The sequence below is a fragment of the Trachemys scripta genome, chromosome 3 (assembly GCF_013100865.1).
Source record: "Trachemys scripta elegans isolate TJP31775 chromosome 3, CAS_Tse_1.0, whole genome shotgun sequence".
Taxonomy (NCBI): Eukaryota; Metazoa; Chordata; order Testudines; family Emydidae; genus Trachemys; species Trachemys scripta.
Window position 1 is genome coordinate 174964004 of NC_048300.1, and position 24731 is coordinate 174988734.

At 41.3% G+C, this 24731-nt stretch overlaps 1 protein-coding gene across 2 annotated transcripts in view; it reads left to right on the forward strand.

Annotated features, from left to right (window-relative positions):
• The first annotated feature begins 23580 nt into the window (after window positions 1–23580).
• Window positions 23581–24731, forward strand: part of C3H2orf50 (chromosome 3 C2orf50 homolog) — a 9133-nt gene continuing 7982 nt past the window's right edge. The window contains exons 1-2 of one of the 2 annotated variants that reach the window (XM_034766514.1): window positions 23581–23797; window positions 24086–24365. In XM_034766514.1, the coding sequence (XP_034622405.1) occupies window positions 24097–24365 (269 nt within the window). In that variant the 5' untranslated portion in view covers window positions 23581–23797; window positions 24086–24096. Of the gene's footprint in view, window positions 24366–24731 lie in introns of both variants that reach the window. The other variant, XM_034766513.1, reaches the window with a different exon arrangement.

Sequence of the window (24731 nt, forward strand, 5' to 3'; positions counted from 1 at the left end):
GGCAGGGGAATTGTCTGGGTGTCAGGTATGTGCCTTTTGCCATCCTGATGAGAACTGACCAAGTTATAAGACTCACCCCCCCCCCCCAAAAAAAACCTCACACATGCTTTAATAGAGATCTGGTTTGACAGCCAGGGCCGGCTCCAGGCACCAGCCAAGAAAGCTCGTGCCTGGGGCAGCAGATTCCAAGGGGCGGCATTCTGGCCGCCCTTTTTTTCTCTTTTTCTTTGTGGTTTGCCGCTCCAGCCACCCTGTAGGGGGCGGTGGTGCGGAGGAGGAGAGCGCCCTGCAGCAAACTCGGCAGGGCAGCCTGCGTCCTTCCCTCCCAGCTGACCAGAGCAGCGCAGAGCCCTCCCGGCAGGCAGTGTAGCGGGAGGGGTCGCGTGGCAAGCACCCCGCTGAAGCCCTAGCCGCCACCCTTCTCTCTCTCCCCCCCCGCTCCCTTCCCCTCCCCCCCCACTAGACCGGGCGGGCACTCCGGTGCACATCTGCAGCACAGGGAGTTCCCCTTCACCCTAGCTCCAGCCACCCTGCAGTTTTTTGTTGGGTTTTTTTGCTTTGCTTCGCTGCTCCGGGCGCCCCCACCCCCCGCAGGTTTTTTTTTTTGTTTTGCTTGGGGCGGCAAAAAAGCCAGAGCCGGCCCTGTTGACAGCTAAATTCTCTAGAGATTCCGCTCACAAGCATGCTCTCAGCTTCCATGTGCTGACCAGACTGTACAAATACCATCCTGTCAGAGCACTGATGGACATGATCTAAAAGAGGTAAAGTCTCTATAAACCCGAGTTTGAGCCTGCAACTCTTCTACCCAGATAAATGTGAGCTCCTCATGCAGGGAATTTGCAGGAATGGTCTGAGGGTGATGTTAAGAACAGAACATCAAGCTCAACATTGATTGTATCTGAAAGCAACAATTGCAAACGAAGTATGTTTTGCTCTTACAGGGTTATCTGCTTAGAGGTTTGATCTTTACTACCAATGAAACAAATGAGAGCCTGCTACTGACTTCTATGGTACCTGGGTATGATCTTTTAGTCACAAAACCTGTTGGATACAGACCATCTCTTCCTAAGTACAAGAGATCTGGTTTGAAACAATTCTCAAGCTACAAAAGTACAAGAGCCTCATTTATCTGGCCTATGCAAGGAAAAGGCAGCAGGAACCAGTCCAGTGTTATGTATGTCCTGAATAACAGATCCTTAAAGCCTTTAAACAAGAGGAACAAGGATGTGTATCAAAGACATTTATATGTATGGTTCTTTATTCGAGCGCATAAATCAGAAAAATATTACACTGAGTAAATCTAGCAAAATAGTCTCTTCTAGAGAAGTGTCACTATCAATGTGGAAGTCTGTCAGTAAAGAGGAGGGCTGGTCTCCAAAGAGATACAACATTGCACCTCCTGGTTTGACAGTTCTGTAGTAAAGTAGGTTACATAGTGTAAGCAAAGTAAGGGACCAATCCTACAAATGCTTACTGCTGTGCAAAAAATTGTATGTGATTGTGTAGTTAAGGACTGTACTATAACGCGTAGACACATGGAAGCCTCCTTAATTATGGCAATTCCTAACTTTTGAGTACTTGACTTTGCAACCTTAATTATGTTTTAAACTTTTTTGGTATTATGTGTGTGAATTATATATGAATATACATGCATTATTAATTATAGCTGGTAAAATAAATTGAATTTTTTTTTTAAATGTGAAAAAAGTGTTTGTGAAAAATTTCCTGCATTTTTAATGCCTCAACAGATAAGCAAAGGTTTAATATATGTAGCGTGTGATGAATAAAGTTTAGTATTTGTCTAAACACAAATCAGTGTTAGCATTAGCTAACAAGCATCAGATTAGGAAAGAAAAACAAAAATGGTATACAATATTTTTATTTTAATAACACTTTAAAAAATAATTCCAGGTTTAGTTATAAATCCATACATTTTTAAAGTTACTAATAAACACTACTATAAAATCATAAATTAAATAAATAAAATTATACAATTTGATCAATCTGACTTTGTGACAATGAGATATTTCAGGTATCTAATTAGTGGGAAGATACACAGGAGTACTGGTGATACATGACACTGCTGGTTAGAAGCTAGCTTTGGATATAGCAAATATTAAAAATGGAAATGAATTAACAGAATATATTTTATACCTAAATACAAGTATCACCTTAATAACTGCAATTGCTGCTTCTGCCAATAGTTCAGCGTACAATTGCACTGGCCATTGACATCAATCTGGTCTTTTGTAAGTCACATTGCATTACAAAAAAAATAAATTAATAGAGAGGGCCCAATCCTGCATTCCTTGCACACTCTGGGTGAGATTTCTGGGCTGCACCTCTAATGTAGCACAGAACTCAAAACACCAGGATTAGGGGAGGACTGAGCCTGATGGGGCTTGAAGCCATCTTTGCACCCTCCTGTATCCAGACTGTCATAGTAGATTCTGCTACTGGTTACACTATACTTGCTGTCATGTTGCTGCATAAATTCCATCTGGCCAATACTATATGCCTTCAATATTATGGAATTGAGGGAAACAAGTTGTACGTAGGACAACTGTTCTAAACCAGCTCAATCAGAGCCAGGTTTAAATTAAAGGCTTCCTTAATGCAGAAGCCATTCTGTTAATCCCTGGAACTGTCCATAATCATGTTAGTTGGCCTCTGACTGGAAAAGGTATTTAAAAACCCTCATCAACTTTATACAAAGTTGAATCTGAAGCATGTTTCATTTTGAAGATCATTTTGGAGGGCTTATTCTGAGTGATTTATGGCAGGGAGATTATTTTATGGGATGAGGGTGGAAATCAACTCTCTTCCTTTGTTCCGCAAGAGGCAGAAGATAAGTATAGAGAATGTTATCTACTCTTCCAAAATAAGGGAACCCACCTCTTGAAGAGAAATTGAAGTTTTAGGTTTTGTCAAAACTTCAGCAGGAAGATGGAAATATCGTACGAGCCTGAACTACTTGTACAACCATGACTCTGAATATTTAGACTTCAAACACAGAGAAACAAGTTTTGTTTCACACTTTCACAGACTGTCAGAAATAACCTCCAAGCAATAGAATCACTTGTGGGCATGAATATGGCCTTGCAAAGGGACTTTAAAAAAATTGGTGGAGCCTTATTTTATAAAGTTATATCTTGAACAGCTCTCAGTGGGAAGAACAACAATTGAAATATTAAGAAAAACTAATTACAAGTTAGCTGGAGACTGCAGGAAGGAGTTATCACTTCTTTTCCTCATCTTATTCCAAAAAATTCTTCACACAAAAATAAACTTGAGAAAAGTTTCCTTTTTCAGTGGCTTCACGAAAGGGTGGAACAAAAACAAAATAAAAATCCCACTGTTGTTCCTGGTTGCACTTTGTGATTTTCATTTTCACTTCTAGTGAAACATACTTTTCGCAAGGGGTTGCTGGATGTCTGAATTGCTTTGAGGTGACTAACCTGAATAACTAACCTGCCTTCTGTCTTGAAATTCTCATTAAAGGTTCTCAGACTAAATATGGACATACCATGATTTTCAAAGCCCTGCATAGAACTGGTCCTAATTATCTGAGAGACCTTCTATTCCTACAACCACAGCCTCCTACAACAGCTACTTTCCACACTGGAAGAATAAAACAGACAGACAGCCAATAAGAGGAGAATGGAAGATGGAATCTTCATGAGTCAGACAACACTGGGGAGTCTAGGAGCTCACTGGTAGCTTAAAATGTGGACTACATGCAATGAAATAAGAATAAGCACTAACTAGCTAAATGCAAACCTGCCTCTTCACCCAAGTTTTCCGCACAACAGTAACCTTACTCACATCAGCCTTCCCATGCTTCTTTATTCAATAATAACCAAAACCAAACCTAAGTCTGTTGGAAAGAGAGTGAGATATCAGTGTTGTTATAACTCTTTGGAGATTCTCAGATACTACGGTGATGGGCACCAATAGAAGAACCTTGATAGATAGCACAGGGAGAACTTGCAGGCTTTCCAATTTAGGCAGAGCTCTGTCTTCATTTGGGAGAACAAAGTTTAGAATATGTAAAGCACTTTGAGAGACTGCTGGGTGAAAGATATTAGCTACTACTCTTCCTCAAACTGTTTTTTACACCAGTGCAGTGCAGTGATTTGCATGGTGGGAGATCAGAATCAAGTCCAAAGATATTGTGGAATATGTGATACCCCCTAAAGGGTTAATTAATAAAAGCCCACTGTTCTCTGACTTGCTAAATTCAAAGTGTCCCTGAACCTTGGTTAAATCAAACTATGAGAACTTTTGTTGATGATGCAAGGCTTGTATCCCGCAAGATGTGTATTGCTGGTCAACAAAGAGGCACTTAATCATAGCCTTCCTAACATTAAAATTGGAAAGGACTAATTTTCTTAAACTTTACAGCCTCTCTCCTCATTTCTACCTCCATAAACAGGGCTTTTAAAAGAAAACATGAAACTAAAAAAATTAATGTACCCAACTACTGTAATAAAGGTGTTCCATTTTCCACTCAGCATAAATTAATGTTTCCTGTAGTCTGAGGTCTACAGTGCTTTGTGGCTTTACCAGCTGATATGGATAGTTTTCTGCATAATACTACTAGACATGAGTTCAACGAAGAACAAGTATTATAACCTCTGATGCTGTTTGTGAGTGTTTGTTAGGAAGATCAATAAGGCCAGGAACATTTTGCCTTTTAATTTGTGTAGTTTCTCTGGCAACCAGTGCAAATAACATAGGTAAAATTATAGTCCCATCACACTCCATGTGCTGACAGTAATATATAATTGCATGCCTCTCCTACAGGAAAGCTTTTTTAGCATAATCTTATAGTGTCTTTTCTCTCACACTGTTTTAGGTGTTTCATCATTTCCACAGCTTGCAAAGCCCTGAAAAAAAATACTTGGCAGGTTTTGCTATTGCAGCAGTATCTTTGAAAGTATATAACAGGAGTAATTTAGTGTGTCTGGTAGCAATCACCCTAGATTATTCACAACTAAGAGAAAGTGGGTATGTAAAGTCATGAGATGTTTCTGAATTTTTCTTTTTTTTTTTTTTTAGTCTTTTAGTAGATCATTTGTTACAATCCTCATAGGTCTAAAGAGTGGCTGAACTTCACGGTTCCTAAGAAATTCTTTGCCTTAGTACCTAAACACCAAATCCAGGTTACATTAAATGTCTCCTAAACTAGAGGTATCCACAGTGTGTTCTCCTATCCCAGATTTAATCAGTTTTGCTTATGTGATGGCTGTCATCTTGGTCAATTTACCAGGAATTGAACTGGGGACCTCCAGAGGAAAAAGCACAAGGTACTGCACCTTGAGTTAAAATTCTCTAGCTGGGGCTTACAATGGGGTGTACAAACCTTGCACTGGAACGGAAGAGTTAAAGAACCGCTTTGGGCCCAGGCAAACCCCCCTGCCACACCACAGAGCGAGCACTATAGAATGTGCAGCTGCTGGGACCTCTGGCTATTGAGATTCTAGTTGACCTGCTGAGGGGAAAAAGGACTGTGGACACTGGCAAGCTCTGGGAATTTACCATCATTTATTTTCTTTAAATGTCATCACTTTGCCCTTTTGTATGAGGAGGCTGGTAGGAAGCAATCCAGTGCAGCCCCTTTGGGGTGCAGAACACCTGCTGCCAACCACTGGGCCCTGGCTTGGAACCTGATGGAGAGGGGAAGTCCAGGTTCCCCTACCAACCCGCAGCCAGTGCTGAAGGTGGAAAGCCTACACCTGATATGGGGCATCTGGACAAAGGAGACCGTGAAACCAGGAGGATTAAGACTCTGGGCCCTTGGCCCTAAATGTGGCCTGGAGCCCCTCAAGGCTGCTTTATTGGACTCTTTGTCTGCCTAAGAGGGGGTGGATATAATTCATGACCTGGCCAGAGGGTTGAGTCATGGAAGAAGGCAGACCAAAGTGGCTGTCACCAGACCACCAGGAAAGAAGAGAACCTACTACCACTACACCCAGCTGCAAGGGAGCATCTGCAGTCAGTGAATCCCCTTCACACAGCTGTAACAGAATCATATCTGCCATAACTTGGGCAAAGGAGGGGGACCTGGGTCACACATTCACCAATTGGTTACACTTACTGGGGGGTTTTGCTTCGGTTTGCATTTTGCCTCCTTTGATTATTGCAAGATGGCTTCTGCAAACAGATGAGACTTACTGCTTGCTCTGAAAGTGTTCAGGATTGAGCTCAGTCCTGTCTCTTCCAGCAGATGTTCTACAGTCAACCAAGAACTTCTTACCTCCAGCTCTCAACAACTTCATCCCTAGACGAAACTTTCCAAGGGAAGTGTGGTTCAGGAATACAGTCAGGAATGGAGAGGCAGATTCTAATGTAGCTGGGCCACATTCATTAGATTTAATCCCTTTATTGTTGTTGATATAAGAATGAGTCTTGGCAGTAGTTTTCTACTGAAACAATAATACCTAGTATGGGTTGCATTAATATGAATGTTGGACCATATGTTCCAAAGGCACCTGGGATGCTGTTCACTAATTAAGAGATTAAACAAAGGTGACCAAAGCAGAAAGAGGAAACCCTGGAATGAGAGAGTGAACGAATAAGGCCATGAAACCAAAAGGAAAATATAAAGGGACTGAGGTATTCAGAACAATGATGGGTGAAAACTGATCACATCTTCAGTTTAACTTACATAGTTCAAGGCCAAAAGGAAAACTAAACTAAAAATATATGGTAAAATTGTAGAGCTGGATGGAAAATTCAATAACAAACATGAATACTTTTTACTTTGACTATTTCTACAAACAGCAAATGCTACAAGCAGTGGAACCTGAACAAGAGGACCACAGTATTAAAAAAACCCACAAAGAGATGATCCTGCAGAAAAATACCTAACACAAAGGTAGCTCTGATAGGTTAAAGGCACAACCCAGTATGCCCTTTGAAGCAGCAAATACTGTGCTGTTAGCTGGCTGTCCAAAGGCATCCTTTCCCGTGATGGCAGACTTTGTATAGGATGCATATTCAGCTACATTCTACTACCCCTCCTGAGGGTTTGGAGTGTATGGCCAGGATTTAGTCTCTATGAGCTCAATTCAAAGCCCACAGAAGTCAATTTGAATTAACTGTTCTAGAGAGACTGTCAAATGTTTTACTAACATCTAAATTCTGAACATTGTATCTACCACTTTTCATCCACTAATTTTGTTAGTGTCAAAAAAAAATAGAACAATCACAATTGTCTAGCATAATATCTTTTGAGAAGTCCAAACTGCTTACTGTTATCTTTTGGGGGTGGGGGGCAGTTACTTGCACCTTTGTTCCATTGCTTTCCTAGTGCTACAACTTCAAAGTTACACTTCTAAGGCAGTAACTGGCATGACAGCTCTCCTTTCCCATTTTGAAGACCAGTAGTATATTTGCTTTTCTTTAATCATATCTTACTGCTTCATTTTCCTATGACTTTTCCAAAAATATATTTCAGTGTTACAGTAGGTTTATTTGCTATATCCCTCAATACTAACTGGACCCACTGATTAGCAGATGAACACCACTTTCCATTTATCTCCCTTGTTATCTATACAACTTTTTTTTTTTAATTTCAGCTCTTTTGAGACCGTTACAATCAGACCTCTCAACCTAGCAAATTCTACATGTGAGCTGCAATGTGTGACTGTGGATGAGTGAGCTAGCCCCCTTGCACCCTCTTGTGGCCAGGATGCCTCTGCTCTGCCCTTTATTCTCCATCTTCCAGGATGTTTTACACAGACTCCACACACTTGCTTGTCCAATTGCCATCCTTACCGGGATCTGGGTTTATTCAGCCAATAACTCAAAAGTAAAGCTCAGTCTCAAAAATCCGTTCTAAGGCACGGCTCTAACCTCGGGGCCTGGGTGAGCGAAAGGGTTCCTCTCTCTAGTCCTTTCCCTTTTTTATGAATTCTTAGGGGGTGATACACTGGGGTTTGGCATGCAGTTGTCCTGCTGAGAGCTGACTCCTCTGTAGACTTCCCAGAATCAGCTCCCTCAAAACCTCCTTTAGCTCTTTTATCAGGAACCAGCTGCTTGCAGGTCCCTCCCTATGCCAGGTGTTTCCGGTTAGCTCATTTAGCTTGTTAGCTCCCTCACTCCCTCTGCTCTCTCACAAGGATCAAAAATGAGAGACACGCTAATAAATATTCATGCAGGAAACTTAACATGCTGTGGAATTCCTTCCTTCAGTATAAACAACTCTTTCTAGAGCCTCAGGGTCACGATTCTTTATCTCTGATGTAAACAATTGTGAACAACAAAAGCGAGGAGATCCAAAATGTTTGTGGAACAGAGTTCACTTTGGGACTAAAATGAGGGATGTCCCTCAAGACGAGAGACAACTGAGAGGTATGGTTACAACTTTTACTGTGGGGTTGCTACTGGCTGTGCCTCCAAAACAGGATGTGCTGTTGCTAAGAAAGTGGTTTCTGTAGCAGCCATAATCACATAAACACTTTCTGATTCTCTTTCCCTCACCTAGGTGATCTTTACAGGAGCTGAAGAAGTCTGGATAGAAGCAGCCCAAAATCTGATTTAGTTGTTTTTGTCGCAGATGGAATGTGAGCAAACCCCACCTGTGAGCTCAGGCATTCTTGAACTTCAAGACACTATGGGGTACATAACAACCAGAAAAACAACTCATTATTTTGCAGCCATGAGCCCTTCTAATCATTCATACTAAGCTATAATAATACTAGAAAAAGGTAAATTTTCATCACATTGAATGTGCAAAATTCCCATTAGCAAGAGGAGCATGAATTCCAGATTATTAATGACCTATTAGTTTTAATTGATTTTAAAAAACAAACCATTTATGGGTTGCAAGTGGAAAAGCAACTAATAGTAAATTGCTAAAGAAAAGCTACAGATACCTTGGCAAAAACAGCAGGCCAAGCAGGGCTTAAAATCAGTTATGTCAAAACAAATATCCTTGAAGCCCAGGCATCAAGCAGTAACATCATATTAGAAGGCAAAAACATCAAGAAAGTAGAAAAGTTCATTTATCTGGGGAGCACCATACTAGCCAACAAAGACCTGGAGAAAGAAGTGACCTCAAGGAAATATCATTAAACAATGTGTGAAAATCAAAGATACACAGCACCATAACAAACCTAAGAATTTTCAACTCAAACATAAATCTCAGTGCTAACATGCATCTGTGAGAGCTGGCGATCCATTAATGTGTTAGATCAAAAACTAGACACCTTGGAATATAAGTACCTATGAAATATTTTAGGCATTGGATAGAGAGACTGTCACCAGTGAAGAGATCTAAGAAATTACCAACCAGTGGCTCATCTCCACTAGGATCAGAAGGAAGCACTGGACATATTTGGGGCATGTACTCTGGATGCCAACACACAGACTCCCACATGAAGCTGTCAAGTGGAAACCAACTGCTGTGAGGAAAGAGGGCACCCAAGAGAAACCTTAAAAAGGACCCTTCACAGGGCAAAACAGTTGATCTCAACACCGTGGAGCAGTTTGAAACAGCAGCTATCCCATTCAATTACATCACATAATGGCAAACAACTAAATATTGACAAATGTTATAAGGGCTTGTATACAAATACCAGAAGTCTAAATACTAAGATGGGGAACTTGAGTGGCTGGTCTTAAATGAGGATACTGAAATACTAGGTATCACAGAAACTTGGTAGAACAATGCTAACCAATGGAACATGGTAATACCAGAGTACAAATATATAGGAATGACAGAGTAGATTGTGCTGGTGAGGGAATGGCGCTATATGTAAAAGAAACCATAGAGTCAAATATAGCAGAAATCTTAAAGGGATCAAACTGTACCATAGAATCTCTATGGATTGAATAATAAGAGGATAGCAGTGGTGGCGGTGATTGTGTAGCCCCTGAGAGAGGCTACAAAAATAGAAAACTCAATCATGATGGGGGATTTCAACTGACCCCATATTGACTGGGTGCATGTCCCCTCAGGATGGGATGCAGAGATAAACTTTCTTTACATCATTAATGACTGCTTCGTGGAGCAGCTAGTCCTGGAACCCACAAGGGGAGAGGCAATGCTTGGTTTAGTCCTAAGTGGAGCACAAAGTCTGATCCGAGAGGTTGTTATAGCTGAACCATTCAGTAATAGCAACCATAATGTAATTAAATTTAACATCCTTGGGGTGGGGGGGAAGTTACCAAAGAAACCCCCCAAAATGTCATTTAACGTCAAAAGGGGGGAACTAAATAAAAATGAGGCCGCTAGTTAAAAGGAAATTAAAGAGAACTGTCACAAGAATGAAATGCCTGCAACCCACATGGAAGCTGTTTAATAACACCATAACAGAGGCTCAAACTAAATGTATACAGTAAATTAAATAAAAAACAGTAAGAGACCCGAAAAATGCCATCATGGCTAAACGACAGAATAAAAGAGGCAGTTAGAGGCCAAAGGCATCCTTTAAAAATTGGAAGCCAAATCCTACTGAGGAAAATAGAAGTATAAATTCTGGCAAGTCAAATGTAAATGCATAATTATCCAGGCCAAAAAAGAATTTGAAGAGCAACGAGCAAAAGACACAAAAATGATCAACAAAAAAATTTTTTAAGTACCTTAGAAGCAGAAAGCCTGCCAAACAATCAGTAGGGCCACTGGACAATCAAGGGGCTAAAGAAACAGTCAAGAAAGACAAGGCCATTGTGGAGAAGCTAAGTAAATTCTTTGCACTGATCTTCACTGCAGAGGATGTGAGGGAGATTCCCACGTTCTTTTTAAATCTGACAAATCTGAGGAACAGTTTCCGAGTGAGGGATCAGTAGAGGAGATTTCAGAACAAATTGATAAATTAAACAGTAATAAGTCACCAGGACCATACGGTATTCGCCCAAGAGTTCTGAAGGAATATGAAATTACAGAACTACTAACTGTGGTATGTAGTCACTGTACCAGATAAGGGTAGCTAATGCAATGCCGAAAAAAAGGCTCCAGAGGTGATCCTGGCAATTATAGGCCAGTAAGCCTAACTTCAGTACCAGACAAATTGGTTGAAACTATAATAAAGAACATAAATACCAGACACATAGATGAATATTTATGGTGGAGAAAAGTCAAGATGGCTTTTGTAAAGGGAAATCATGCCCCACCAATCTATTAGAATTCTCTGTGGGTGTCAACAAGCATGCAGACAGAGTGATCCAGTGGATATAGTGTACTTAGACTTTCAGAAAGCCTTTGATAATGTCCCACACCAAAAGTTCTTAAACAAAACAAGCAGTCATGGACTAAGAGGAAAGGACTTCCCATGGATCAGTACCTGATTAAAAGATAGGAAACAAAGGGTAGGAATAAATTATTGGCTTTCACAATGGAGAGGATCTGTACAGGGATCTCTGCTGTTCATCATATTCATAAATGATCTGGAAAAAGCTGTGAAGAGTGAAGTGTCAAAATTTGAAGACAATACAAAATTATACAAGAAAATTAATTCCAAAGCTGACTGGGAAGAGTTACAAAGCAATCTTACAAAATTGGGTGACCAGGCAAGAAAATTAAAGACAAAGTAGGTTATTGGACCAACTTCTGTTGGTGAGAGAGAGAAGCTTTCAAGCTTACGCAGAGCTCTTCTTCAGGTCAGCTCTGTGTAAGCTCAAAAGCTGTCTCTCTCACAAACTGAAGTTGGTCCAATAAAAGATATTACCTCACCCACCTTGTCTCTCTAATATCGTTGCACCACCAATAACACTGCATGGGCAAGAAAATGGCTGATTAAATTCAGTGTTGATAAGTGCAAAGTAATGCATATTGGAAAACATAATCCCAACTATATATACAAAATGATGGGGTCTAAATTAACTATTACCCTTCAAGAAAGAGATCATGGAGTCATCATGGACAGTCTTCTGAAAACAGCCACTCAATGTGCAGTAGCAGTCAAACAGCGAACAGAATGTTAGGAACCATTAAGAAAGGGATAGATAATAAGACTGAAAATGTCATATTGCCACTATATAAATCTATGGTGCGCCCATGCCTGGAATACTGTGTGCAGTTCAGGTTGCCCTATCTCAAAAAAAGATATATTAAAATTGAATAAGGTTTAGAGAAGGGCAACAAAAGTTATTAGGGGTATGGAACAGCTTCTGTATGAGAAGAGATTAAAAAGACTGGGACTGTTCAGTCAGGGAAAGAGATGACTAAGGCAGGATATGATAGAGGTTTATCAAATCATGACTGGTGTGGAGAAAGTAAATAAGGAAGTGTTATATACCCCGTCACATAACTTACAAACCAGGGCTCACCCAATGAAATTAATAGGCAGCCAGTTTAAAACAAACATAAGGAAGTACTTCTTCACACAATGCACAGTCAACCTGTGGAACTCATTGCCAGGGATGTTGTGAAGGCCAAAAGTATAACTGGATTCAAAACAGAATTAGATAAATTCATGGAGGATAGGTCCATCAATGGCTATTAGCCAAGATGGTCAGGAATGCAACCCATGCTCCAGATGTCTTTTAGCCTTTGAATGCCTGAAGCTAGGACTGGACAACAGGGGATGGATCACTCATTAATTGCCCTGTTCTGATCATTCCCACCGAAGCATCCAGCTCTGGCCACTGTCGGAGAACAAAAACAACAAGGAGTCTGGTGGCACCTTAAAGACTAACAGATTTATTTGGGCATAAGCTTTCGTGAGTAAAAACCTCACTTCTTCAGATGCATGAGTGAAAGTATGAAATGAGTTCTTGTGGGAGAACAAGACACTGAGCTAGATGGAACACTGGTCTGACCCAATATGGCCATTCTTATGTTCTTAAACACTGTCAGGAATGGTCTAGGTTTACTCTGTCCTGCCTCAGTGCAGGGGGCTGGATTAAATGACCTCTCAAGTCAAGGTCTGCTTTGGCCTAATTTTAAAGCCTGACCCAAACCCAACTAGACCACAGCCAGTCTAAACCCAACCTGAGCAGATTGAGTTCTTTTCCTACCTGGCCTGAATCCAACACTTGTAGTTGGGTCCCATTGGGTTCAGGTCCTGTTGCAAGGATCTGCTCTCAAGGTCCCTCCCAGTCCTACATTTCTATGATTCTATGAGGGAGTTACTCTGGCTCATAACTCTTTACAGAAATTAATATTAATGGGAGTTCCAAACCTAATCTAACCTGCACAAAAATTAAAAAGCCCTAATGTTTCACACTTCAGCCCTGAGTATATCAAAATTCTAGTAGGCTGTTGTAGTTCATCAAAGTTCCCAAACTAGAATTCCATGCTCGAGAGGGTGGGCAAGCTGCAGATTTCAGTTCTAGATTTCAAATTGCACTAAGTTCTGAGGCATTTGGATCTAGGGGTTAAGTTCTTGCCCATCTCCACTATTAATAACTAAAAGTTGCATAGGGTTCTTGCCAGACAGGGTGGATGTGGTGTTTCATTTATAGAAAACTCATAAAAAAAAAAAGCATTACCATTTAAACACTGACATGGAGTTTATTTTCAACAGATCTTTGTGAAAATTCTATTCTTTTTACTAAAACTGTTAGTTTAAGTTTATTTGTCTAGAAAACCCCTCATAACATAAATAAATATGTTTTCTATCAATAGAAACTTATTTGAACTGTAAACAGAAGCTGAGGGTTGCTATGGTGTGTTCTTTTGCTCAAAGGCTATTTAGTTCATTGAGCGAACAACAATACCTACAGTGGAGTTCATAAAACACAGAGCACAGGAGTAAAACAACTGTCCTCAGCATGGCTCTGCGAAGTCCTTATTTCAAGAAAACCAATGTGATATCGCAAGATCAACAGGGAAGGTACGTACAAGCAGGAAGTCGGATTGATCAGTTTCATTGTAGGTGGGGTTACTTTAACCTATATTTTGTGATATCAAGATATAAGGCAGCTCTCAAAGTTTGTTTGTTTTTGTGTTTTTTACAAGCTCAATCACGAAAAGTCATAGGCTGCCTTTAGTTAAAATACACATTCTAAATGAATATTTACCATATATTAGGCTAAAGGGACATTTAAGAGACTCCAAAAGGTGTGTGAGCTGCTGCAGAATGGGAGTACAGAGTGCCCAGGGACATGATGCAGCTTTATTTATTTTTACCACTCCCCCTACACTTAAACATGCCTCTCAGCATTTGATGCAAGTGATATATGGCAGTTGAGATTGCTATTAGCTTTGAGTTCAGTTCTGTCTGAAAACTTCACACACACACCAGTGGTCCCACAAGCTGAACGTTTAGCTGAGTCACTCAAGGTTTCAGGTTTCAAAATGAAACTTTTTCACAAGAATATTGAATCCCACTAAGTATGGAGTTGCTGGGGCATCTCTAAAATGAATCCATCTATTAGGCCTGGTCTACACCTAAAAATTAGATCAACTTAGCTATGTTGCTCAGGGCTATGACAAATTTCACGCCCTGAGCAACTTAATTAGGTTGACCTAAGCTCTAGTATAGACACGGCTAAGTCAAGAACTCTCTTCTCATGGAGATGGATCAACTATATTGACAGAAAAACCCCTTCCATCACTGTAAGAAGCGTTTCTACCCTACAGCGCTACAGCGGAAGAACTGCAGTGTCATAGCTGTGCCACTGCAGCAGCTATGGTGTAGACATGGCCTTCATTAGAAGATAACATCATAACTTAGAGTTTTTAAACTGTCTATGCTGTAGCTACAAGTATAAGAAAGCTGCTGCTATTTACTTATGCTAACTAACTGATCAGAGAGTACATGTTTTACTAAAATCAGAAATACAGTAATATAGGTAAAAGCTTCCATATGAATTCTGTATAAAATTTTACTTTTCGTCTCAAATGTCCAGCTTTTCTGAATAGTCCTATAAGGTTGTTAGAAGGAAAGGTTGATGCTTTTAAAAAATTAATAAGGATGCCAATTTTAATGGGAAATAGTGGTTTGGCTCACGTGGGAGTAATTAACTATAATAGGAGCTACATTTGTAATAAGTCAGGCAAAGAATGGAATATTTCACCCCTCATTAGTAAAAGAAGGCAATACGTGAAGCAGGAGTTCTGTTCATTTATTGTAACCCCTTTGGGGTTTAGAGAGCATGGCCCCTTTAAATCTTCTTCCTAAGGGGGGAGGAGAAGCAGTGAGAGAAAGGAGGAAAGCTCCAGGGTGTGGCTCTGGAGTTCCAGAGAGAGAAGGGCTGCAGCCCGCAGGCCCTTACAAAATGAAGCAATAGAGAACCTGCCTAAAGCCTGGGAACAGGGCCGTCCTTAGCTATTCTGGGACCCTACGCAGCCCCTCCACCCCCTGCAGGGGATCTGGTGGCACAGCTGAGGCAGGGTCCCTGCACTTCCCGCTGCCAATGAATGCAGGCCCAGCCGTGCTGCAGTTCTCAGGGGTGGGAAGAGGCGGGGCTGGACGGAGCAAGGGCGGGAAGAGGCGGGGTGGAGGCAGAGCAGGGCGGGGGCTGGGCCAGGGGGCCATGGGGAAGAGGTGGGGAAGGGGCTGGAGCAGCACGCAGCTGCGCAGGCACCAGGAAATTTTGTGCCCCAAGTTTCCTGGTGCCCTGTGCAGCTGCGTACTTTGCATATGGGTAGGGACAGCCCTGCCTGGGAAGGACAAAGCGGCCGATCGGGGACACCCTAGGACAGGAGCCAGGAGGAGCACTGTGCCAGGGAGGAATCGCCCAAGAAGGACAGGCCGGAGCTGTACCCAGTATCACGGCTGCCCAGAGCTGCATGGGGCTGTGATAACTGGGACTTGTGACTCTGCATTGGGAATAAGGAGGGAGGCTGTAGCTAGTTAAGTGGGGAGGTGGTCGCTCTGTGTGGCTTTGCAAAGAGCAGCAGAAGAGGGCACCGGAGGGGTTTGTTGGGGAAAGTTCACTGGCGCTAATGACGACCAGGAGCACCCAAGACTCACCACTGGACTGGAACTTTGCCCAGGACTCCTGAACTCTGTATGCAGACACATTGCTCGGTGTCTGCCCTTTCAGACTGTGGTACCACAAGGCCTGTGGGGCCTTGGTTTGAATGCAACCCTGTTTTACTGCTCCCCCTATATTTCCCCTTGTTGTTTTTCTCCTCTCATCCCTCTGTAAATAAATATTTCCCTTTCTTATATCCATTGTACTTTTCCTGTGGGGGTGTGTGTTCACTCTGGGGGGGGTTGGAACAGGTGCTTCTGGGGTGGAAGGGATTTTTCCTGCTGCATTCCTGCGCGCGCGCTCTCTTGGCCAGAGCTGCCTGCAGAGCAGACTCCATCTTGGCTATGAGGGCGCTAAAGTTACATTATTAGTAATAGAACATAATGACATATCAGTTTGTTGAGTAGCCATTCCTCCAAGACAGAGATGGGATTAATCAGAGTTAACTCACGCAATTAACTCAAAAAAATTAATCGCGATTAATCGCACTGTTAAACAATAGACTACCAATTGAAATTTATTAAATATTTTGGATGTTTTCTTCATTTTCAAATATATTGATTTAAATTACAACACAGAATACAAAGTGTCCAGTGCTCACTTTATATTATTATTTTTATTACAAATATTTGCACTGTAAAAAATCATAAAAAATAGTATTTTTCAATTCACCTCATACAAGTACTGTAGTGCAATCTCTTTACTGTGAAAGTGCAACTTGCAAATGTAGATTTTTTTTTACATAACTGCACTCAAAACAAAACAATACAAAACTTTAGCGCCTACAAGTCCACTCAGTCCTACTTCTTATTCAGCCAATCTCTAAGACAAACAAGTTTGTTTACATTTACGGGAGATAAGAAGCTCACCACTTCTTATTTACAATGTCATCTGAATGTGAGAACAGGCGTTCACATGGTACTTTTGTAGCCGGTATTGCAAGGTATTTACGTGCCAGATATGCTAAACATTCGTATGCCCCTTCATGCTTCGGCCACCATTCCAGAGGACATACTTCCATGCTGATGACACTCGTTAAAAAAATAATGCATTAATTAAATTTTGACTGAACAATTTGGCAGAGAATTGTATGTCTCCTGCTCTGTTTTACCTGCATTCTGCCATATATTTCATGTTATAGCAGTCTTGGATGATGACCCAGCAGATGTTGTTCATTTTAAGAACACTTTCATTGCAGATTTGACAAAACGCAAAGAAGATACCAATGTGAGATTTCTAAAGATAGCTAGAGCACTCGATCCAAGGTTTAAGAATCTGAAGTACCTTCCAAACTCTCAGAGGGACGAGGTGTGGAGCATGCTTTCAGAAGTCTTAAAAGAGCAACACTCCTATGCAGAAACTACAGAACCTGAACCACCAAAAAATAAAATCAACCTTCTGATGGTTGCATCTGACTCAGATGATGAAAGTGAACATGTGTTGGCCACACTGCTTTGGATTGTTATCGAGCAGAACCCATCATTATCATGGATGCATGTCCTCTGGAATGGTGGCCAAAGCACGAAGGGACATATGAATCTTTAGCGCATCTGGCACGTAAATATCTTGTGATGCCGGCTACAACAGTGCCATGAGAACGTCTATTCTAACTTTCAGGTGACATTGTAAACCAGAAGCGGGCAGCATTATCTCCTGCATATGTAAACAAACTTGTTTGCCTGAGTGACTGGCTGAACAAGAAGTACGACTGAATGGTCTTGTAGGCTCTAAAGTTTTACATTGTTTTATTTTTGAATGCAGTTATTTTTATACATAATTCCAAATTTGTAAGTTCAACTTTCATGATAAAGAGACTGCATTACAGTACTTGTATTAGGTGAATTGAAAAATACTATTTTTTTTACAGCACAAATATTTGTAATAAAAAATAAATATAAAGTGAGCACTGTACACTTTGTGTGCTGTGTTGTAACTGAAATCAATATATTTAAAAATGTAGAAAACATCCAAAAATATTTAAATAAATGGTATTCTGTTATTGTTTAACAGTGTGATTAATCGTGATTCATTTTTTTAATCACTAGATAGCCCTAATAAAAATGCTTAAAATCCATAATTTCATACAACTGTGAAAATTTATACCAATAATTGAGAAAAGGCTTTAAAATAAACATTGATATTCTGTCAAAATTGTTTTAAAAACTTGAATTCTACTATGCCTATTTTTAAATATGAAGGCCTTTTTAAGTAGTTGCAATTGCAAAACTAGGAGTAGGATATTAAAAAGAGTCTGAGACATTTAGGCACCTGAATCCCCATTGGGCCCCTTTGAACATCCCAACCTATGTGAACAAAATAACACAAACAATTGCATCCTGGTTTTTTGCTCGTGGCCCATAAGACCCACTTCTCTAAAAATTTGGCCCCAGAGTCACGTTTGGTGGCTAGAGGAGGTGAAAATGTGGGGAAAGTGGTGTTCTAGGCCATTAGTATTTAGGTGATTTAAACAGTCTGTACTGCAGTTGTATCGCAGTTGTTCAAATTATGGCATACACACGGGGTATGTCTGCACTTTGAGCTGGGGTTGTGATTCCCAGTTCCAGGAGACATACCTGCACTAGCTTTGAGAGATCTAGGATGCTAAAATTAGAGTATACCCACAGCAGTGCGAGTAGCAGGATGAGCTGGCCCCTCCCAAGTACATACTCTCTGACATAAGTATTTGGGGCAGCTGGCCCCTCCCGTTACTTGTGCTGGCCCAGCTACACTCTATTTTTAGTGTGCTGGCTTAATCAGAACTAGCATGCAGGGCCGGCGCAACCCATTAGGTGACCCTACAATTTGGGGGGCAGCGACTGCGGTGGTATTTCGGCGGCGGGACCTTCCGCTGCCTCTGTGGGGGGCGGCATTTCGGGGCGGGACCTTCCATTGCCTAGGGCAGCAGAAAAGCTGGCGGCGCTCCTGCTAGCATGAATACGTTTCCTTGAGCCGGGAATCACACACCCAGCTCCAAGTGTAGATAGACTATTGCAGCTTACAGCCTCTCCCTTCTGACATATGGAGGCATAGGAACTGTCCTACCAGAAAAGGCTAGTGGTCCATCTAGTCCAGTACCTTGTATCTGACAGTGGCCAATGTCAGATATTCAGAAGAAGGTGTAAAATCCCTCTAATGCAACTACCTAATAGTGCAATATTGCCCCATCTAGCGATCAGTTGCTAGGAGCCTGTGTAATTTTATCTTAGTAATGCAACTTCATTATTATTCCTATAACAACTGTCTACTGCTATTTTGGAAGCTTATTAAATTGGCCTCAGCATTCCAGAGAGTCCATTCCCATCTGACCTGAGCATTCTGAGACAGAGCCTCCTGAACCCAGAGCCCCCTTGCCTGGGAGCTGGAGTACTGCCCATCATTGCAGACAAGCTTTGAATCAGTGTCTTCAGTAAAACTATAAAAAGGTATTTACAAAGATATTTACAAAGCCATCTGTCACAAGCAGAGTCCAGTCTGATAAATTTTAAATGCTAACAAATGCTGCTGATCCAATTTTGTTTGGCTGCTGCTGCCACATGTCTTGGGATTCATGAGGGCCTCAGCTGTTTTTCTTTCATGTTTGTATTGCTACCTGAAGCATGGGGATTTAGTAATAGAGTTTCTATTTTTAAAAGGTAAATGATGTCTAAGCCACCTAAGCAGACAACTACAATTAAAGCATTAAAAATGTTTTGCTACAACAAGTAAAACTTGTGGTCAAAATTTTCAAACCTGGGTGCCTAATTTTAGGCTCTTAGATCCATATTTGGGGACCTCAAGAGAAGCAGTTTGAGCTTCAGTCAGTGGAAGCTGCACGTGCTGATCACCTTTGAAAATCAGGCCACTTTTATTTAGGTGCCTAAATATGCACTTAGGTGATGAACTTTGGGCACTCAAGTTTGTAAACTCTGACCTTATTTTATTTAAGATGAGCTACAGTAGGGTGCCCAGATAGCAAGTATGAAAAATAGGGACAGAGTGTGGGGGATAATAGGCACCTATATAAGAAAAAGCCCCAAATATTGGGACAGCTGGTCACCCTAAGCTACAGTGACTCTATTAGGCAACCAACCACTCAAACAGATGCAGAAAAGCAATTATGAGAAGAAAGCAAAGCTGCTATCCCTCTCTGAATATGGTGAGGAGATGGCAAATGGAAACCTTCTTAGATGCTGTTCAAGGAAAATGCTCTTGGATACTTTAGATTACAAATAACTAATGGATAACAGTTGGAAAGAGAGTGAAAAGGCATCTTGAAAATTAAAATAGGCTCTGAAAAATCATAATCCACAATGCAACATACTGCTACGAAAACTATCCTACACCTGAGTTGAATACTATCCAACGGAGACAGAATGAGAGCATTGGTGTGAATGGTTATAAGACAATTCAGATGCTCTTTGGTACACCTTAAGAAGATCTCCTCAGCTGGTGTAATTAAAAGACCTGCCTGCTAATAATGGCTCCTTGTGTTTGTGGGTATAGATGAGATTGCTGCCTTACTGTAGATTCCTATTACACTGATATCAAGCATAGTCCTTTCATAAATAATTGGTCATGTTATCCCAGTAACTAACGAAGTTCTCTTGGAATTATTTAGACTAATTGTGCAGGGGGAAATGGAAAGATAAAATAAGATAAAGCAATGTTGTTCTCTCATCTAAGTGCTAAAGCTCCCTCTAGCGATGAGAATATTCCTTAAGCAATTATAAACATCAAATACAAAATAATAAAGGCCTAGTATGGCTGTCTATTCACACTCTATGCCTTCCTGGCTCTTGGCTGGATTATTGCAATGTGCTTTATCTGGGACTCCAACTGAAAACTACTCATAAATTTCAGCCACAGAAGAACACAGCAGCACAATTGCTCTAGGACCTTTGTCTACAAGAACAACAAGGAGTCCGGTAGCACTTTAAAGACTAACAGATTTATTTGGGCATAAGCTTTTGTGGGTAAAAAACCCACTTCTTCAGATGCTAAAGAAGTGAGGTTTTTTACCCACGAAAGCTTATGCCCAAATAAATCTGTTAATCTTTAATGTGCCACCGGACTCCTCATTGTTTTTGTGGATACAGACTAACACGGCTACCTTTCTGATACTTTGTCTACAAGAGTTTTTGAGGCCAGTATGTTGCATACTGCACCTGCTGCCTGTTATCTCACAAGTATACTTCAAGATTTTATATATAATCTCTTTTAGTAACATGGGACCTAATAAACTGTATCTTAATTTATGCCCCACTATGGTAATTAAGAGCAGTGATGACCGAAGGCCTAGTCTCCCCAGATATAATCTCAAAATGGTGGTAGGATGGATGGCTTTCTCCTTCAAGTGCCACAACTCTACTCGGTAATGCTCTCTCCTCAAACTCTCTAGTCTGTGTTATACAGGAGGCCAGAGGAGATGATCATAATGATCCCTTCAGGCCTTAAATTCTATGAATCTCAACCTAAACCATGGAATATCTATGGCAATCTTCCTAGCAAGTCGACAAACACTTTAAATGGCCTTTTTGTAGTTTTCTCACCTATAATTTTAATGACAGTTTGTGCACAGTGCTGTATACAATATAAAAGGCAAAGAAAGATTACATGACATGCCTGACCACGGCTACATTGCAATTCAGTGACAGGCCCAAGAATGGAAGAACACAGACTTCTTCCTATCCCCCACTCTAGGGTTGCCAACTCTGACTGATCCTATTAAAATCTCCCAGATTGCTTTCAATAGTCACCGGGAGATAGATGCTGATTCCGGGAAACTCCAGGCCAATCCTGGAGGGTTGGCAACCCTACCCCACTCCTCTACTCTCACCTTCACAAAACACCACAGCAAACATGTGACAATCCTGAGAGTTTAGAAGAATGCATATTTAATGCAATATGAAAAAAAGTCTCTATTTATATAGGGAAAAAAATCCCAACACATTAGTGAGTTGGGGGAGAGGAAAATAACACTGCATGTTACTGTAACATTCTGCAATGTATGGAAACATAAATATAAAAGAGACTTCTGAAAACAAACACATTGGAAAGAATTCCAGACCCTTAATTCTGAAACCAAATCCCATGGGCAGAACCAGAGTGCCTTAGACTTGAAGGAAACTGCGATATTTTCTGTCATGTGCCAATACACACAGACTTTTCTACTATGTTGACTTCATCACAGTCTTCCCTCCCTCCCCAACTCCAAAGACAAAATTCTCTGCTGATAGATGAAAATGCATTCTCTGAATTTTCCAAACCATTTCCATTAAACAATAAAACCACAATACAGTGTTTAAGGACAAGATTCGTAATCCCAATCCTTCAATGAGAGTAACACAGGCTTACCCCTGCGCCTCATGGAGCTTATTATGGGATTGGGATGGGAGTTCTAGCAACAAATTTACCAACTAAAATAATTTCCACCAAAGGCAAAGCAGAAGTTGGTTCCAGATAAGAAAAAATACAGTTGATATTGACTTACACAGTCTGATTTTTCTAACTATTGTACAGTTTAAATAGTTTAGATTTTGGAGAAATTACATAGTTTAAAATAATGGTTTTTTTAAAAAGCAATGCATGTTATCCTCAGCCATCCAGTCAAGTTCTGCATAGCTTAAACTACAACCTCCTCTTGTGGTCAAGTAAAATTAATATCTAAACATCTGAGATTTTTTCCCCACAGAAAAACATTATTTTCTTAGAGAAAAAAGCAAATTATACACATGCTTAGAAAGAATGAAATGATATGATTTTTTCAAATAAAAGTTTACAGATTGTATCACCATTGTAAATCAAGAACATCATTAAAACTCTACCTGAGAGTTCTGGATGCTTTCATTACATAAACACAGGCCTGCGGAACTACATACAGCAAACTCCTAACCAGACTTTCTGCCACTTACAGTGTCCCTTTTTAAAAATGTCCCAGACACAGTTCCCCCCCACCCCAAAAAAAGGCCTATTGGTATATTAGACTCAAGTTTACATATAGATTCAGATCTAAATAGAGATATAGATCCCTCCCTTCCCTCAGAGACCCCACTGCTGATCTACCAGGAATTGAACTCTGGAGTGCACTGACTGATAAACACATTGGACCTTAGGCTCAAAAGTTAAAAATAGCCTCCTGCTTCAGCCTGCTTGTAAATGCCACCACATGGCAATATCACCTCATATGGCTAATCAGCCACATGTACTGTACCCTGAAGAGCAATCTGGGATGCAAGTCACTGAGCAGACCCTGAGGAGGAATCCAGCAAAGTAGCAGGGTGGACTGGGAAATGGCTCTTTTTTCAGTTCAGTGGCACTTATAAGGAAGATGAGGCTGGAGGACAGTTTTACTGTTCAGCCCCCAGCTGGATGTATTAGTCTGTCACAGTGGACCCAGGGACTTTTAGCAGATGGTCAGCTCCTTGTCCAGAGAGCAGTATGCAATTAAAGGTCTCTCCTCTTGAACCAATTTTTGATTGTTCAGGCCTGCAGGAGTTTTCCATGGGAGTTTTCTTAGTCCGGCCTGAAATTAAGAGGCTTTCAAAGTGTGAAACTAACATTGATCCCTGGAAAGACCTTATTCTAAACAAACAGAAATTCCCTCCTGATGAGAGTTCAAAGCCAAGTCCCCAGCAGCTGTCTGCATTGGTTTCCACTCCCTCTGGGATAAATATTCATGAGCCAGCCTGGTTTCCAATGGAGACAGTAAACACACTGGGGAAGCCAGCAACTATCAGGGGGTTCTGTTTCGGTTGTACACACAGAATAAAACTAACCCTGGCAAACTCGGCAGCACACTTTACACCAGGCTTTGCTACTAACACAGCCGCTGTTCTGGGGACTTTGAGATCAACGTCAAGTCGTCTCGCCTGCACACAGCAGTAGCTGGTGTCTCAGAAGCTGAGAATTAGGTCTTGCTGGCTACAGCCGGTATCTTTAGCCTTTGGTAAGGATTGTTCTTTTTAAGATTATTACAGTGAAGCTTCTCTTAGTAGTCACCCAATGGGGCAACACAAACCAGCTGCCTAGTATAAGTTGGTTTTAAGTAAAGGGGAAACAAAATAGCACATAGGTCGCCTGTTGGAGGTTGGGTTCTTAGTGCAGATTCCTTGCCAAATCCTGAAAGAAAGTGCTAGGAGAGAAAGGGATGCAGGAGAGAGAGCTGTGGAATTGGAGGGTCTTGGAGAGCATCTCTTCTTAGCCTTCCTAGTGGTGACAACATAACGCGTCTCAGGGGAGACACAGATGGGAAGCAGATCAACTGGATTCAGGAGAACCACCTCCGCCAGCTACCGGTTACCAGCAGCCAGACCTTTGGTGAAACTCGCCTCATCCTCATCTCCTTCTCTCAGCACCACCCAGCATGGGAAAGCTCTGCCTGCCAGTCGGGTCTTAGCACAACAGGCAGCCCGGGCCCGGGAGGAGGAGCAGGCAGCACTGCAGAGGGACCCGGTTCGGCAGGACAAGATCTGGAGGGAGTTTATGGATGCTGAGTGGAGGGGAAGAAAATATTGGTAAGTACCTCAATTCCAATTTCACATCCTCATCTTAACACTGCCACTGCTCAGAGACGTAGGATATATATACACTGTAGCTAGAAGGGGCAATTTCCAGCTCGAGTAGATATGCCTGCCCTAGCTGTGATCAAACTAGCATGATAAAGACAGAAGTGTAGCTGTGGTGGTATGAGTGGCAGGAGGGACCAGCCATGCGAGTATGTACCTAGGGCCTCAGATGGGATCACACTCAGGGTAGCTAGCCCAGCCTGACATTTGCACTGCTAAAAGCAACAGAGGGTCCTGTGGCACCTTTGAGACTAACAGAAGTACTGGGAGCATAAGCTTTCGTGGGTAAGAACCTCACTTGCATCTGAAGAAGTG